Source organism: Diaphorina citri, unplaced genomic scaffold (genome assembly GCF_000475195.1).
Source record: "Diaphorina citri unplaced genomic scaffold, Diaci psyllid genome assembly version 1.1 scaffold3058, whole genome shotgun sequence".
NCBI lineage: Eukaryota > Metazoa > Arthropoda > Insecta > Hemiptera > Psyllidae > Diaphorina > Diaphorina citri.
The window spans coordinates 1-16,681 of record NW_007380470.1 but is presented as its reverse complement, the minus strand read 5'-3'; the positions used below and the strand labels follow the sequence as shown (position 1 = coordinate 16,681).

Genomic DNA, 16,681 nt, shown 5'->3' with positions numbered 1-16,681 from the left:
AACAACAACAACAACAACAACACCAACAACAACACCAACAACAACAACAACACCAACAACAACAACAACAACAACACCAACAACAACAACAACACCACCAACAACAACACCAACAACAACAACAACAACAACAACAACAACAACAACAACACCACCAACAACAACAACACCAACAACAACAACATCACCAACAACTAATTGAATCTCTTCCATAATTTCAGCGGCCACCAAAGCCCAACAGCTGCTCGTCTCTCTGCAAGCCATCGGGGACGAAGATCAACAACTGCAGGCGGTGGTCGAAATGTGCCAGATGTTGGTCATGGGAAACGAGGACACTCTGACCGGATAAAATTCCATACCTCGGCTGGGATTGAACCCACGCCCTCCTGTTTACCAGGCGAGCGCCTTGACCACTACACCACCGAGGTTGGTGGAAGGGCTTCTCATTGGAGGGGAGAGAGAGGGGTAGGCCATGTTGGCTGCGAGCTGTTATCAGTAATCAGCTGATATGTAAACATGTGCAATCAGCATGGAATTGTACCTACAACATATATAGTTATATAGTATCAGTATTATGAATGTAAGTAAGTAGTTGCTGTTTCAATACAACAACAAAATATAGGGTATGCCAAATACAAAATAAATTAGAAATGACAAGCTACAGGGTATGCCAAAAACAAAACAAAATAAATTAGAAATGACAAGCTACAGGGTATGCCAAAAACAAAACGAAATAAATTAGAAATGACAAGCTACAGGGTATGCCAAAAACTAAACAAAATAAATTACCGATGACAAGCCATAGGATGTACCAAAAATTGTTCAACACTATTATCATTAGGTATCTGAGCGCACGGCAGTGCGCCAGGCCAAGTCTCATTAAAAACAACATTAACTGTATCAATACAGTAACAAAGTGAGTTTTTAAGGGGTTTGATATAGGGTACAGTAATGGAGGTCTTATCGTTCCGAAATCAAAGAGAAGGAGGGCAGGATAGGAGAAAGCCAGCCGTTCCGAGAACGAACCTTATATGTTTAGCCATCTACTCACTATCAGGTAGATCTGATAGGCGGACCCGTGATGAGAAGAGAGCAGACACATACCGTGTGAACCTCTTTTGTTTAGTCACCCTGTATACAGATTGTAAAGGTACATGTATGTATTAATATGTATACGTGTTATATACAGGTGCATAATGCACCGGTATGTTGTCACACCTGACGAACACATTGAAATGCAATTTCTCATTATTAATTTTCATTGATATATGTACGTATTTTTGTTTTGATTGGTTTAGCAAAGATCGGAAATTCGACCTTGTTTATACTGCCAGTATAGAACTGAAAAGACTTGGTTAAAAGTCCATTATTGAAAGTCCCTTTTTATTTTGTGGTCAAACATGAAATGCTTTTATTCTTGTCACAAATGTCGTTTCTACAATCAATAGATACAACTACTCACAAATTTGTATGACTTGATTTGGACTCGAACCACCAATCTTCTGATTTGACAGCACTAACCGGTTTTGTTTATTGGTTTCATTTCCTGTGGTAGTATAGAAACGAGCTCTTCCACCAGTTCCACCCAACCACTAGGGAAATGTAGGTTCCGTCCGCAGCTAAACGGTTTGTATTGCTAAGAAAATTTCTCATACTTGCTAAAACTATGCGTTCGTTATCTAATATCTACTTAACTAATGTTTTTTTTTACTATAACTGTTATCTCAATATCTACTTGATCATTTCTACTTTTATTCAAATTAATTCACTGTATATCTCCCAGTACATTCCTTTGACGTTTGGTCACAAGCCAATATACTGCCGCCCCACCTGTTTGGCGCCCTGGGGCCCCGCGTGCAGCATCTGTTGCATAGGAGTATGGGCGCTAGTTCAAGTGAGTATTTTTTCGTAACACCAACAACAACAACAACAACAACAACAACAACAACAACAACAACAACAACAACAACACCAACAACAAAAACAACAACAAAAACAACAACAACAACACCAACAACAACAATAACTAATTGAATCTCTTCCATAATTTCAGCGGCCACCAAAGCCCAACAGCTGCTCGTCTCTCTGCAAGCCATCGGGGACGAAGATCAACAACTGCAGGCGGTGGTCGAAATGTGTCAGATGTTGGTCATGGGAAACGAGGACACCCTGACTGGATTTCCTGTGAAACAAGTAGTTCCGGCCCTGATCACACTGCTGTCTATGGATCATAACTTTGACATGGTAAGTTCCGTCCGTGCCTGTGTAAGAAAAAATCCAAAATAAATAAAATTAAGACCTTGTAAGCGCTAGGCCGCGTGTTCGATTCCCGCCCGGGGCGAACTTTAAGATAAGGTTCGTTCTCGGAACGGCTGGCTTTCTCCTATCCTGTCTTCCTTCTCTCTTCGCCACACTGACTGGATTTCCTGTGAAACAAGTAGTTCCGGCCCTGATCACACTGCTGTCTATGGATCATAACTTTGACATGGTAAGTTCCATGCCTGTATAAAAAAAAAATCCAAAATAAATAAAATTAGGACCTTGTAAGCGCTAGGCCGCGTGTTCGATTCCCGCCCGGGTCGAACTTTATCCTAAACAGATAAGTTTCGTTCTCGGAACGGCTGGCTTTCTCCTATCCTGTCTTTCTTCTCTCTTCCATTTCGGGACAATAAGACCTTAGCGGTTACAGTTCCCATTGTAAAATCTCTATTAAAAAAATGGACTGCTTAGTGTAGACATAAAATTGGGCAAAATGGCCCCAAACATGAAGTGATTAGTACATTTATTACCTACCTAACGGGTTTCATATTTTATTCTAAACAGATAAGGTTTCAGTTTGTTCTTGGAACGGCTGGCTTTTTCCTCTCCTGTCTTCCTGCTCTCTTCGATTTTGGGACCATAAGGTCTTGGTAGTTGAAGTTTCCTCTATCAAACCTCTTCTTATACCGACATCTATTCGTATGAGTAGGGCCATCGGCTATTTAAGAAACCCTATGTAATAATAATAATAATGGGAAAAAAATGGACCGATTGCAATATTTTCTCATTACCTTGTATAGGTTCCCTATACGTAAGGGTAGTAGAAAGTAAAAAATAAATTTAAAAAAAAAAACATTGTTAAAAAAAATATATATATTTAATTGACCCTCAAGGCAATGAACTTACATAGTCTTCTACACTTGCAACAAATATTTTAAACCCATTCACTCCTTCTACACCACTTAACCCATTCCTTCCCCGCTGTCCACAGATGAACAACGCGTGTCGCGCGCTTACCTACATGATGGAGGCTCTGCCCCGCAGCTCTGCCGTCGTTCTCGATGCCGTTCCCACTTTTCTCGAGAAGTTACAAGTCATCCAATGTATGGATGTAGCAGAACAGTCTCTAACTGCCCTGGAGATGTTATCCCGCCGTCACAGCAAGGCTATACTACAAGCGGTGAGTGACTTACCAATGTCATCCAATTGATATCAAAGAGACTACTAACCGCAGAAACATTAACAAAGGAATTAAAATTTCCTTTTTATGCTGAACATCTGTGCCAAATGGAGCAGTTGCAAATGGGTAAAAATTGTTAATAAAAGGTCGATTCCTACGTAAAAAGTTGTGAAAAATCCAAATCTGAGGTCAAAACTCCGAAAAAGTAACTTTAAAAGATCGAAAATTCAATTTTTAATTGCCGTTCTAATGAAAAAGTTCAAAGAGTTGTGACGTCAGACTTAACCTAAAAATGCGCAGAAACGCTTGCGCACAAACAAACGAAGCGGGAGTCATAAATTATGACGTCATCACCTACGGGACCGTATGTCGTGACGTCAAAGTTCACGATTTACCGGTATTTTTTTAAATCGATTTATCTCGGGCTCTAGAAGTCGTAGAAGAAAAAGAAAAATTCCGTTGGTCCTCATTTTTCCTGCTCTATGACTTTGGAATATCACCCAAGTAAGCGCAACTGATCTATTTCACGAAAATCGGACAAACCGTTCGAGAGTTATGGCGAAATAAAACAGACATGTACCGACTAGACCTAGACGAACTAAAAATGCAAAATCGTCAAGTAAAACTTGAAATTCTCTTCGTTCGTTCAATAAGCATAAACAACCTCCTTTCACTTTACTAAGCTTCAGCTCCCATGGCGTAGTGGTCACTGCGCTCGCCTTGCACGCGGGAGACCCGGGTTCGATTCCCGGCGGGGACAAGAAATTTGTATCATGCAAATGATTGATTCCGTGACTGGATGTTGCGGGGCCCACTCAGCCTCGTGAGGAAAATGAGTAGCTATGACATATAAATGCGCATAGCGACCGGTGCCAGCATGGTAGGTAAACATTGGATTTTAGGATTATCGAGATATTGGGAAAATCCTACAATGCTGCAGTGAGCACCAAAGTTGTGACATAAACATAATAACACAAAGAAACAGCATTTACATTGTAATAATAAAGGAAGGACGCTGAATTATTACGATAAGGCCAAAGCAGTTACAGGTCCCCCTTTCAAAACCCCTAAAAAAAAAAAAAAATGCAAAATCGTCATATGTAAAACTTGAAATTCTCGTCGTTCGTTCAATAAGCATAAATAACCTCCTTTTACTTTACTAAGCTCCTAATACTTTGGTTGTTTCAGCGCGGAGTCAGTGCATGTCTCACGTACATTGATTTCTTCAGTATTGTCGCGCAGCGTGCCGCCCTAGCAGTCACCGCTAACTGTTGCAATAATCTTCACCCGGATGAGTTCGCCTTTGTGTCACCCTCCCTGCCCAACCTGGCTAAGAGACTCACTCAACAGGTAAGATAATCAATCAAGGCTTGCTTAATAGGTGAAAAAAATCAATCATCACTCAACAGGTTTATTCCCTTAAATCTCTTACATTTTTTTGTGAAACAGCGGCTGTTCACTATTCCTCATCTAATCAAATTATTAGCGAGTTTTTGCGCATGTGCAGAAAACGAGTTTTCGTCAAGTAACGTTAAAGAGTTGAATTAACGGGACGCTGATTTTGATTGCAAAAACTCTCTAAGAAATTATTAATATGAAACGTATTTCCCCTTTTGATTGAAATCTTGAACAAATTTTGATTTATTGAAATTTCCAGTCAATATAAATAAACCTGTGATTCAGCTTTTCTATTCAGTTCAACTTCATTTCATCAGCTTCAATTTAATTCTTATCGTACAAATTGTTCAAACATTCTACATCTACAAACAAACAACAAATTCGAAGAGAATAAGTCTTCACTTGACTAAAATAATTCTTATTTTAGTATTAATTAGTACTTGACATGGTATCCCGTTTTCAAAGTTTATTTAAACAACAAATTGTACAAACAATTCTATTCTATTCGATGTACTAACAAACAATTCTATTCTATTCGATCCGCAGGACAAGAAATCAGTGGAGTCCATCTGTTCGGTATTCTGCCGCCTGGTGGATTCATTTCAATCAGACGCGGATAAACTACGCGAGATAGCCTCGGATGAGCTTCTCTCCAATATACAGCAGCTGCTTGTTGTATCTCCACCACTGATTAGCACAGGTATGTTTATTGATGGATATTATTTATTACATACGTTCCAAATGTGCATCTATAGTGTGTCCAGATCAATGTGACAACAAAAAAATGGGCATTGTTGCCAAACATGTCACATGTGCAATGGTAGAGAATCTTTAAAAGGGGAAGGTATATTGCACAGTGCTTGCTCCGACAGTGAAACAAAGTCAGGTAAGGCGATATCCACCTTATCTGTTCTGGAATCCAACCCCGAACTTAGAGCTACCTCTGCATTTTAAAAGAGAGAGTTTATCAAAAATAGACCTTTACCTCAATTGCAACAATGTAAGGATTTCCTGCAATCTGATTGGTTCCTTCATTTTGGGTTGATGACTCATTACTGTCACATTGATCTGGATGAACTATAGGAGAAAGGAGAATGCATATACGCAATGTAAGGATTTCCTGCAATCTGTTTGGTTCCTTCATTTTGGGTTGATGACTCATTGCTGCCACATTGATCTGGATGAACTATAGAGGGATTTATTTTTCAAGAGGTTTGTTTCGTAGAATACGTAAATTTCTAGTCAAGATAACTGGGCAAGAATGCCCACCTCTGTGGCTGAGTGGTCAAGATCACTGACTCTCAACCTGGAGGTTGTGGGTTCGAATCCCGGTCAGGGCGGAAATTTTCCAACCAACCTTTTCCTTTCCCGGATAGGCATGGATGTAAAGAATGTGCCTTGAAGTATTCCAAAGCGGTGCCGGGGTACTTTTTTTTAGCATGTGTTTCTCCCATTTGAATGGTGGGAACTAAGATTTTGGTTCTAGTTTTGACCAGAAAAGGGGGAAGAAATCTAGAAAATACATAATCCTACCTAAACCTAATTACGAGTGTGTATTTCAATGTTTGTACTTAATGTATCCCTTTAGTTATGACAAAGATTTATTTATTTATTTACGGGACTAACCCTTTTTACAAAAATGACAATAGAAAAAAATACACTAAAACTAAACAAACACAAACAACAATCAAATACAGTAAAAAAATAATAAAATGAAATATATACAATTTACATCCACAAATGATGAGATATCCACTAAAGTTGTGAAAAAGCTCTGCTTTACCACAGAGGATTTGAGATTTGATTTACAATTTACATGTGATATTAATCTTCTTCTTCGCATCTAAAAAAAAGTCCTTTTTTTGAAGAGCTTTGATAGAGGGAACAGTAACAACAAAATTCTCATCGTCCCGAAAGCGAAGAGAGAAGAAAGATAGGATAGGAGAAACCTACCCGTTTCGAGAACGAACCCTCTGCGGGAATCGAACCCGCGACCTTACGCTTTCAAGGCAAGCGCGCTACCTTCCTAACATCCGCACTCAACCTTCGCTATTGATATAGCGTTACATGTGTCTGTTGTTACATGAATATCACATGTTACCATGTATTAATCATCATGTTTAAATTTGTCCCAGGTACTTTCATCACTGTACTACGAATGCTATCCACTCTCTGCTGTCATTGTTCCGACCTGGCTCTCACTCTGCTGAAGTTGAACATAGCGGACACTCTCAGCTATCTACTTACCTCGTCACCTACCCAGAGTACTACACAGGTAATGAAATGAAAGAGTAGTTAAACACAGGTACCTAATAAAACACTCTTCCTCCTTCTATTCAAAGTACGTAATGGAGCAGGTGCAAATGGGTAAAAATCATAAATAAATGGTCGATTCCTATGTAAAAAGTTGGGAAAAATACAAATCCGAGATCAAAACTCCGAAAAAATAACTGTAAAAGGTATAAAATTCAATTTTTATTTTCCGTTCTAATGAAAGAGTTCAAAGATGTGTGACGTCAGACTTTACGCGGTTGTTTTTTTCGTCCGCTATGCAAGTAGCGCCAGTATGCAAGTAGCGCCAGTATGCAAGCACGCTTGCGGAGGAGCAGAAAGAAATGCGCAGAAACGTATGCACACAAACACATTAATGTGTTGTCTGCGAAGGAGCTTTGCTCGGGACATTTGATGTGACGTCATCGCCTACGGGAGCGTGTGCCGTGACGTCAAAGTTCACAATTTACCGGTATTTTTTTAATCGATTTATCTCGGGATCTAGAAGTCGTAGAAGAAAAAAGAAAAATTCCGTTGGTCCTCATTTTTCCTGCTCTATGACTTTGAAACATCACCCAAGTAAGCGCAACTGAACTAATTCTTAAAAAAAAATGGCCTTCAGCTGCTGGCCGTTCAGTTTCAAGTATTTTTATCCACCGACGGTCTGTGTCAATTTACCTTTCCATTATCTTCACGGCCTTGGGCGCCTAGCCACGTTTTGATAATTAGAGGCCGAAGTTCGTATTATTACTCTAATAATTTATTATCTCTTAGTAGCGCTGTCCAATTTTGACTTGGCGGGGCGAAGCGCTTCCACGCTCCTTAATTAATTTCTAGTCGACCAAGTCCTGAAATTCTTCATAAATATTCAAATCGACTTTCGATTCTCGAACCTTGAAAGTAGATAAAAACCTAAGCTGTACATTTTTGTCTTGCCTAATGCAATCATTTCTATAGTCTATGTTGTTGTAGCAGCAGGCAGCGAGTCATCAAATTTCTACGGTATGTTCTTCTCTGAGATCCAAGTCCAGGAATAAGGCAACATCTTTTGGTTTATCCCAAAGGTCTCGTACTGTCAATGTAGTTGGGTGAGCTGGGCAATGGAACAGATGATGTACATCGTGAGGTCCTGTGTTGCATTGGTTGCACTTGTCTTGGATGTTGGGATCAAGTCTATGCATATAATGATTAAGCATAGGAGACCAACCAGATCTTAGTTGTGCTAGTCTATAGGTCAAATCGACTTTCGATTCTCGAACCTTGAAAGTAGATAAAAACCTAAGCTGTACATTTTTGTCTTGCCTAATGCAATCATTTCTATACTACGTATATTCTATTCTATTCTGTCCCGCTCTCTACTTATTCTGTTCTATTCTATTGTTCTATCCTATATTATTCTATTCAATATTCTATTCTATTCTATTTCTAGATCGAGCTCATCTCGCGATCCCCACAAGAGCTGTATGAAATCACCTGTCTCATTGGAGAACTCATGCCGCGTCTCCCCACAGACGGCCTATTTGCCGTCGACGCCCTACTGATGTTGGAGAGGGGCGCGGGTGGGGTCGTGGGTGGCCCGATGGGGTCGGGGGTGCCCACCCAGGACCATCAGGTGGTCACTTGGCAGTGGAAGGACGACCGGAATGTGTGGCACTCGTACAGTCATGTGGACTCGAGACTTATTGAGGTGAGGGATTTAAAGTTTTGAAGTGTGGGATTTAAAAGTAGAAGTGAGGGATTTAAGGTATTGGGTTGAGGGATTCAAAGTATTGAGGTGTGGGATTTAAGGTATTGGGGCGAGGGATTTAAAGTTAAAAGCAAGGGATTTGAAATGATCAATTTAATCATTTGAGTTGGGGAGTCTGACGTTAAAACTGAGGGATTTAATGTTGAAACTGAGGGATTTGAAGAATTGAGCAGAGAGATTTAAAGTTAAACTTTTTCCCCTTTTTCACTAACCCTTGTTTATCGTATCCCTTTTCACTAACCCGGCCGGGATTTAAGGTATTGGGGCGAGGGATTTAAAGTTAAAAGCAAGGGATTTGAAATGATCAATTTAATCATTTGAGTTGGGGAGTCTGATGTTAGGGATTTAATGTTGAAACTGAGGGATTTGAAGAATTGAGCAGAGAGATTTAAAGTTAAAATTCTGATGTACACTGTTATTGAGGTAAGGGATTTAAACTTTTAAGGTTAAATACCACTGAGGTTACTAAGTCCAAGTATAAAATTGATTAGGAATCCCCATCCGTGGCACAAGCTCTGCTTATACGGGTGGGTATACCATTTATATGAAAAATGTATGTTCTGAGTTTTTTGTCGATCAAATAGGTATAAATGGAAACTTACTAAAAAAAAGAATAGCGAGAATCGAGCTAAAAACTGTGTAACTCACTTGGAAAAACGACCACCTTTACATAGGCCCAATCTAATAAAAAATAAAAACTTCGATGATTAAATAAATTTGCCTTTTGTGAGTTTCTCATTAAAAGCGGACAAACCGTTGGAGAGTTATGGTGAAAAACCTACCTGCTTCGGTGGTGTAGTGGTCAAGGCGCTCGACTGGTAAACAGGAGGGCGTGGGTTCAATCCCAGCCGAGGTATGGAATTTTATTCTCAATATAATTTGAGAATTTGACCACAATAATAGTAGTAGCCTACTGCTGGAGTAAAGGGACTTTTCAGTCCTATGTGAGCAGTATAAATAAGCACTATTATTATTAAAAATAAATGAGACTATCGAACAGCAAGCTATATCAATAATCCTCGATTTAAAACTTGAAACTCACTTCTTCAAATGTGCATAGGCACTTCTTCAAATGGGTATTGACGAACTTTATCAATAATCGTCGATATATATCTAATTAATAAAAATGAATATTTGTTTGTTTGTGTGTGTGTTTGTTCGAACTTTATGCCTGGCCAAACCGCTCATCCGATTGCTATGAAACTTTGTGAACTTATTGCTTGCACTCCCGTGAAGGTTATAGGCTGTTTACCGGTTCGTTTTTGTTAGGCTACGCCGAGCAAGACCACTAAATGGATGAGTGACATGAACGGCCATGCCTTAAGGGTTTACTAGCAGAAATCCGAAGCGAAGCGACGGATTTCGGCTAGTTGGCTATAATATATATCTTGAAACGATGCTAAAAGATTTTTTTTAAGAGGTTTGACAGAGGGAACTGTAACTGCTATGGTCCCTTTGTCCCGAAATCGAAGAGAGAAGGAAGACAGGATAGGAGAAAGCCAGCCGTTCCGAGAACGAACATTATCCCATCAGGATAAAATCCGCCCCGGGCGGGAATCGAACCCGCGGCCTAGCGCTTACAAGGCAGACGCACTACCAACTAAGCTAACTAGGCTGGCATATCTAATTGAAGCGATACTAAAAGAAAACAAATCGAACATTGTTTTCGTTGTTCCAGGGCCAGAAACTCATTGATTATTTATATTGGGAATAAAGGGAAAACGGGCTCTAGTCTTGATTTTAAATCATTACATGAAAGTAAAATCAAAAAATTAAATAAAGAATGATAATAAACTGAATATTAAACAAATTAGGTAGGTAGGTACATAGGTACTGATCGAATAAACTACGGGCTAAATAATTCTCGAAGGGACGGGACCTGCTTGTTACTAACAATTATTTATCCTATCCCTTTTCACTAACCCGGCCCCCGTTCTCATTTCAGTCGGCCCACCAGGCAGGCGAAGACGAGGTGTCCCTCTCCACACTGGGCCGCGAGTACACGCTCGACTTTCACGCCATGCAGCAAATCAACGAACTCACGGGCACCACACGCCCAGTGTCCCGCCGCACCATGCCCAGTGTGAACCCGGCCTTGATCGTCTCTAGCTCCCAGGAGAGTCTGGATAATAATAACCGATGTGCTCTGAGCAGTTCTAGTGGGTAAGTAGAACTCTGAAGAGAAACAATCAGGGCAATATATTGACGAACTGCCCAAAATTTCGGTTGCCAAAACGACACATCAGAACAGGAGCATACTCCCCATCCGTGGCACAAGCTCTGCTTATACGGGTGGGTATACCATTTATATGAAAAATGTATGTTCTGAGTTTTTTGTCGATCAAATAGGTATAAATGGAAACTTACTAAAAAAAAGAATAGCGAGAATCGAGCTAAAAACTGTGTAACTCACTTGGAAAAACGACCACCTTTACATAGGCCCAATCTAATAAAAAATAAAAACTTCGATGATTAAATAAATTTGCCTTTTGTGAGTTTCTCATTAAAAGCGGACAAACCGTTGGAGAGTTATGGTGAAAAACCATTTTATGTACAATAAAAACTGAATTATTACGATAAGACCATAGCAGTTACAGTTCCCTCTGTCAAAACCTCTAAAAAAAAAAAAAAATGCAAAATCGTCATATGTAAAACTTGAAATTCTCGTCGTTCGTTCAATAAGCATAAATAACCTCCTTTTACTTTACTAAGCTCCTAATACTTTGGTTGTTTCAGCGCGGAGTCAGTGCATGTCTCACGTACATTGATTTCTTCAGTATTGTCGCGCAGAGATATTGGGAAAATCCTACAATGCTGCAGTGAGCACCAAAGTTGTGACATAATAACACAAAGAAACTGCATTTACATTTACTTTACTAAGCTCCTAATATTTTGGTTGTTTCAGCGCGGAGTCAGTGCATGTCTCACGTACATTGATTTCTTCAGTATTGTCGCGCAACGTGCCGCCCTAGCAGTCACCGCTAACTGTTGCAATAATCTTCACCCGGATGAGTTCGCCTTTGTGTCACCCTCCCTGCCCAACCTGGCTAAGAGACTCACTCAACAGGTAAGATAATCAATCAAGGCTTGCTTAATAGGTGAAAAAAATCAATCATCACTCAACAGGTTTATTCCCTTAAATCTCTTACATTTTTTTGTGAAACAGCGGCTGTTCACTATTCCTCATCTAATCAAATTACTAGCGAGTTTTTGCGCATGTGCAGAAAACGAGTTTTCGTCAAGTAACGTTAAAGAGTTGAATTAACGGGACGCTGATTTTGATTGCAAAAACTCTCTAAGAAATTATTAATATGAAACGTATTTCCCCTTTTGAGACCACAATAATAGTAGTAGCCTACTGCTGGAGTAAAGGGACTTTTCAGTCCTATGTGAGCAGTATAAATAAGCACTATTATTATTAAAAATAAATGAGACTATCGAACAGCAAGCTATATCAATAATCCTCGATTTAAAACTTGAAACTCACTTCTTCAAATGTGCATAGGCACTTCTTCAAATGGGTATTGACGAACTTTATCAATAATCGTCGATATATATCTAATTAATAAAAATGAATATTTGTTTGTTTGTGTGTGTGTTTGTTCGAACTTTATGCCTGGCCAAACCGCTCATCCGATTGCTATGAAACTTTGTGAACTTATTGCTTGCACTCCCGTGAAGGTTATAGGCTGTTTACCGGTTCGTTTTTGTTAGGCTACGCCGAGCAAGACCACTAAATGGATGAGTGACATGAACGGCCATGCCTTAAGGGTTTACTAGCAGAAATCCGAAGCGAAGCGACGGATTTCGGCTAGTTGGCTATAATATATATCTTGAAACGATGCTAAAAGATTTTTTTTAAGAGGTTTGACAGAGGGAACTGTAACTGCTATGGTCCCTTTGTCCCGAAATCGAAGAGAGAAGGAAGACAGGATAGGAGAAAGCCAGCCGTTCCGAGAACGAACATTATCCCATCAGGATAAAATCCGCCCCGGGCGGGAATCGAACCCGCGGCCTAGCGCTTACAAGGCAGACGCACTACCAACTAAGCTAACTAGGCTGGCGATACTAAAAGAAAACAAATCGAAGATTCTTTTCGTTGTTCCAGGGCCAGAAACTTATTGATTATTTTACGGCTTTCTTTTAAGTGGCAGGGTTCTCCTAGAGGAGCTCTTCCACCCAACCACTAAATTTTTCCTTCACTGTGATCAATCACGTGATCAAAGCAAATCATGAATTCTTTGTGATAAAGCAGAGAGCTTTTTCACAACTTTTGTGGGTACCACAGCATTACTAAGTACCTCCTTCACTCTTCATTCTTTTTACACACAGACCCTAAAAAAAAACTTCGATCCCACCGCGAATCGAACCCGGGACGGAGGTTGGCTTCAATCAATTTTGTACTCCTTTTCTTTGTTCCCAGTGCTATATTGGCAGCTTCATTCATTCGATCTCTATTCAGTGTTCTATACGAGGTATACAGTAGTAGTGCCGGTCCTGCTGTGAGGTGCAAGTGTCTGCGGGCTCTACTCCGTATGGTGTACTATGCACCCCCCGAGCTACTACAAGTAAGTACCACGCCCTACACCACTGATTATTAGGATCAGGCCTGCCGCCCATTTGAAGCGTAGTCGCGCGATGCTGCCTGAAAATCTAAACCTATGAAAATAATAGATCACTTGCGCTTACTTGGGTGATGTTTCAAAGTCATAGAGCAGGAAAAATGAGGACCAACGGATTTTTTCTTTTTCTTCTACGACTTCTAGATACCGAGATAAATCGATTTAAAAAACCGGTAAATCGTAAACTTTGACGTCACGGCATACGCTCCTGTGGGCGATGACGTCATAATTCTCCCGCTTCGTTTGTTTGTGCGCAAGCGTTTGTGCGCATTTTGACGTGAAATCTGACGTCACAACTATTTGAACTTTTTCATTAGAACAGCAATTAAAAATTGAATTTTCGACCTTTTAAAGTTACTTTTTCGGAGTTTTGACCTCAGATTTGGATTTTTCACAACATTTTACGTAGGAATCGACCTTTTATTAATAATATTTTCCCAATTGCAACTCCTCCATTCAAACCTCTTACACTAGGAGGCTTATGGCGCGCAACGTGTGATCATGTGAACCTAATTAATATCAATATTTTAATTTAAAATAATTTCAACCACATTTTAACTATAATAATGTTGTGTGAGAAGTATGCTGTGTCGTTTTGGCAACCCAAATTTTGGGCAGTACATCCATAAATTTTATTGATTGTTTCTCTCTTCGATGAAAAAGAAGAAAAAAAAATCAAGAATTGCATAGGATTGAAACTTGAATCTCATTTCGCTCGTTCATTTTGTGTTTCAGGAGGTACTCAAGAACCAAGTGGTATCTTCTCACATAGCCGGTATGATGGCATCGCAAGATCTCCGGATAGTGGTAGGAGCACTACAGATGGCCGAGATATTGATGCAGAAATTACCACACGTGTTTGAAGTTCACTTCACTCGAGAAGGTAAGTTTGACATGAAAATATGATTAGTGACGAAATTGCCAATGCAAATTTGAAAATACCTATGGCCACTGACCAGAATCTGATTGGTTGATTTCAAACTTTTCAGCCAATCAGATTGCTCCATCGTAGAGTTACACAAATCCAATCTTCCAATTAATCTTTTTAATAGATGCAAAAGAATGTGCCTTGAAGTAATGCAAAGTGCTTTTTTTACTATTTGAAAAAATGGCCTATTTTTTACTTTCTGGTGTTCTCGTGTTGACACAGCATCTATCTATGTAAATGAGAAGCATTGTGTCTCTTCTCTCGCCCATCTGGTGAGAGGCATACTACGGGATGGACGTGCTACGACACAGACCACATGAGTAATCTAGCAGTTGTTTCATTGCTACAAAATAAAGACGGCGGTGAAACACTCATCTTAAAAAAACCTCTTCTCTTTGCTCCCCTTGTCCAGGCGTGATGCATCAAATCAAACAGCTGGCGGACCCGAGCACCACCCTGGGCGCGTCGCCTCCCAAACACCCACCGTCCGGCCCTGGTACCCCCTCCTCCTCCAGTATGGACCCCCTACACTCGTCCTCCCCTGGCACGTCCAATAGTTTCCACGTCAACCTGTCCGCTTCTTTCAACAGTGATACTAGTGGTGAGTCACCCTAACTTGAGGTGGTCCGCGGGTTCGATTCCCACGGTTAAAAAAAGAACCTTTTTTGGTGGTGTAGTGGTAATCAAATCAGTGATTCATTAGAAACTCAACATTTTTTTTTAAGAGGTTTGACAGAGGGAACTGTAACTTACAGTTAGGTCTTATCGTCCCGAAATCGAAGAGAGAAGGAAGACTATATAGGAGAAAGCCAGCCGTTCTGAGAACGAACATTATCCGTTCAGGATAATATCCGCCCCGGGTGGGAATCGAACCCGCGGCCTAGCGCTTATAGGGCAGACGCGCTACCAACTAAGCTACCTAATTAGGCTGGCTGTAGAAACTTTTACTCCCTGTGAAGAGTAAAAGTTTTTTATGCCCTTCTTATTTGAAGGTGAAATGAAAGAAAAGTTTTAGAAGGAAGTTGTCTTTTCTGAAATATTTTTTCAATTCTCTCTTGTTCTTCTTTTTCCAGTTAATCTCCGAAGTCCCACCGACCTCCGTATGTCCTCATCTGGTTTCAACTCGACCAGTGGCGGTCCCCTTAACTCCGAGGATAACAACACCGGCGGTCATCTAGCTACTAGTGCCGCCAATTCCGCCAACACAGCCGCCGCTGCGCCCAGCAAAGTATCCTCACCTCAATCATCTTTTTACACTGGTAATGTCGCCACTGGTCGCTATTCGATTAGAATATCTATTAATTTGTCTTCACGAGGCTGAACACCAAGCACAGACCCGAAAAAAACTTCGACCTCGCCGGGAATCGAAACCTAGTGTGATCTAAATGAAACCATTTCTCGTTCTTTTCTCCTCCACAGATCCGTCTCTCCGACGTGCTCAAGCGGAAGCGCACCTCCAAGAACCGCTCCTCTTCCTCTCGCAAGTCCAAACAGGACACGTCCACCTCCACCTCCTCCTCCCTTCCCTTCTCTGTGGCCTCCTCCAGTAGCGGCCCTTCCCGCGGCCCCTCCTCGGCCTCGCTATCCATGCACGATCTGTTCTCGAAGGCCGGCTCGCAGGCCTCTTCCAGTAGCGGCGATATGGGAACGAGGAGTAGCTCCCGGTCAAAGTTTGCCGGGGCGACGACGAACTTTTTGGCCTCGCTGAATCCCGCCCGATGGGGACGGTCGAATGAACGGGCTTATCATAAGGTGAGTGGGAACACGGCCTAAAGGGTATTCATTGTATTGCTTTTTAGTCCGTCCTTCCTTTATTATTACAATCGTAATAAAAAGGTATAAGGGACGGACTATTGTATTCGCTTCGGTGTCGTCTGTCGGTCGGTCTGTCTGTCGGTATGTCTGTCCCCTTAGAAGGACTTATTTTTCTTTACACAAATAATATAACTATTAACATTCCGGGGCCGTATTTCCATTTAGCTGGAGGGGGCTACCCTGCCTCGGGTTTTCATTTTGCTCCTCCCCTGAGATCCCTCAGTAAACACGAAAATTTGTAGCATCCCCCCTCCCCCTTCAATAAAATCCTGGGGATACGGTCCTGTTTTCTTGGTTTCATTTCTTTTCTTATGCACATATTTACTCTCATGGGCTAAAACGAAGGCTCCACAAGAGTCATAATAATAATAATAATAGTGCTAAATTATACTGCTCGCATAGGACTGAAAAGTCCCTTTACTCCAGCAGTAGGCTACTACTATTATTGTGGTCAAATTCTC

The 16,681-nt window shown here is 40.8% G+C and overlaps 1 protein-coding gene across 1 annotated transcript in view; it reads left to right on the top strand.

Annotated features, from left to right (window-relative positions):
- Positions 1 to 16,157, top strand: part of LOC103519942 (E3 ubiquitin-protein ligase TRIP12) — a gene marked incomplete at its 3' end in the record, with an annotated part of 30,796 nt that extends 14,639 nt beyond the window's left edge. The window contains exons 10-19 of the mRNA XM_008485032.2: positions 4,628 to 4,789; positions 5,384 to 5,537; positions 6,973 to 7,112; positions 8,538 to 8,795; positions 10,801 to 11,018; positions 13,279 to 13,423; positions 14,213 to 14,360; positions 14,818 to 15,006; positions 15,479 to 15,645; positions 15,822 to 16,157. Coding sequence (XP_008483254.2) covers positions 4,628 to 4,789; positions 5,384 to 5,537; positions 6,973 to 7,112; positions 8,538 to 8,795; positions 10,801 to 11,018; positions 13,279 to 13,423; positions 14,213 to 14,360; positions 14,818 to 15,006; positions 15,479 to 15,645; positions 15,822 to 16,157 — 1,917 coding nt within the window. The remainder of the gene's footprint in view (positions 1 to 4,627; positions 4,790 to 5,383; positions 5,538 to 6,972; positions 7,113 to 8,537; positions 8,796 to 10,800; positions 11,019 to 13,278; positions 13,424 to 14,212; positions 14,361 to 14,817; positions 15,007 to 15,478; positions 15,646 to 15,821) is intronic.
- Between the last annotated feature and the right edge of the window lie 524 nt (positions 16,158 to 16,681).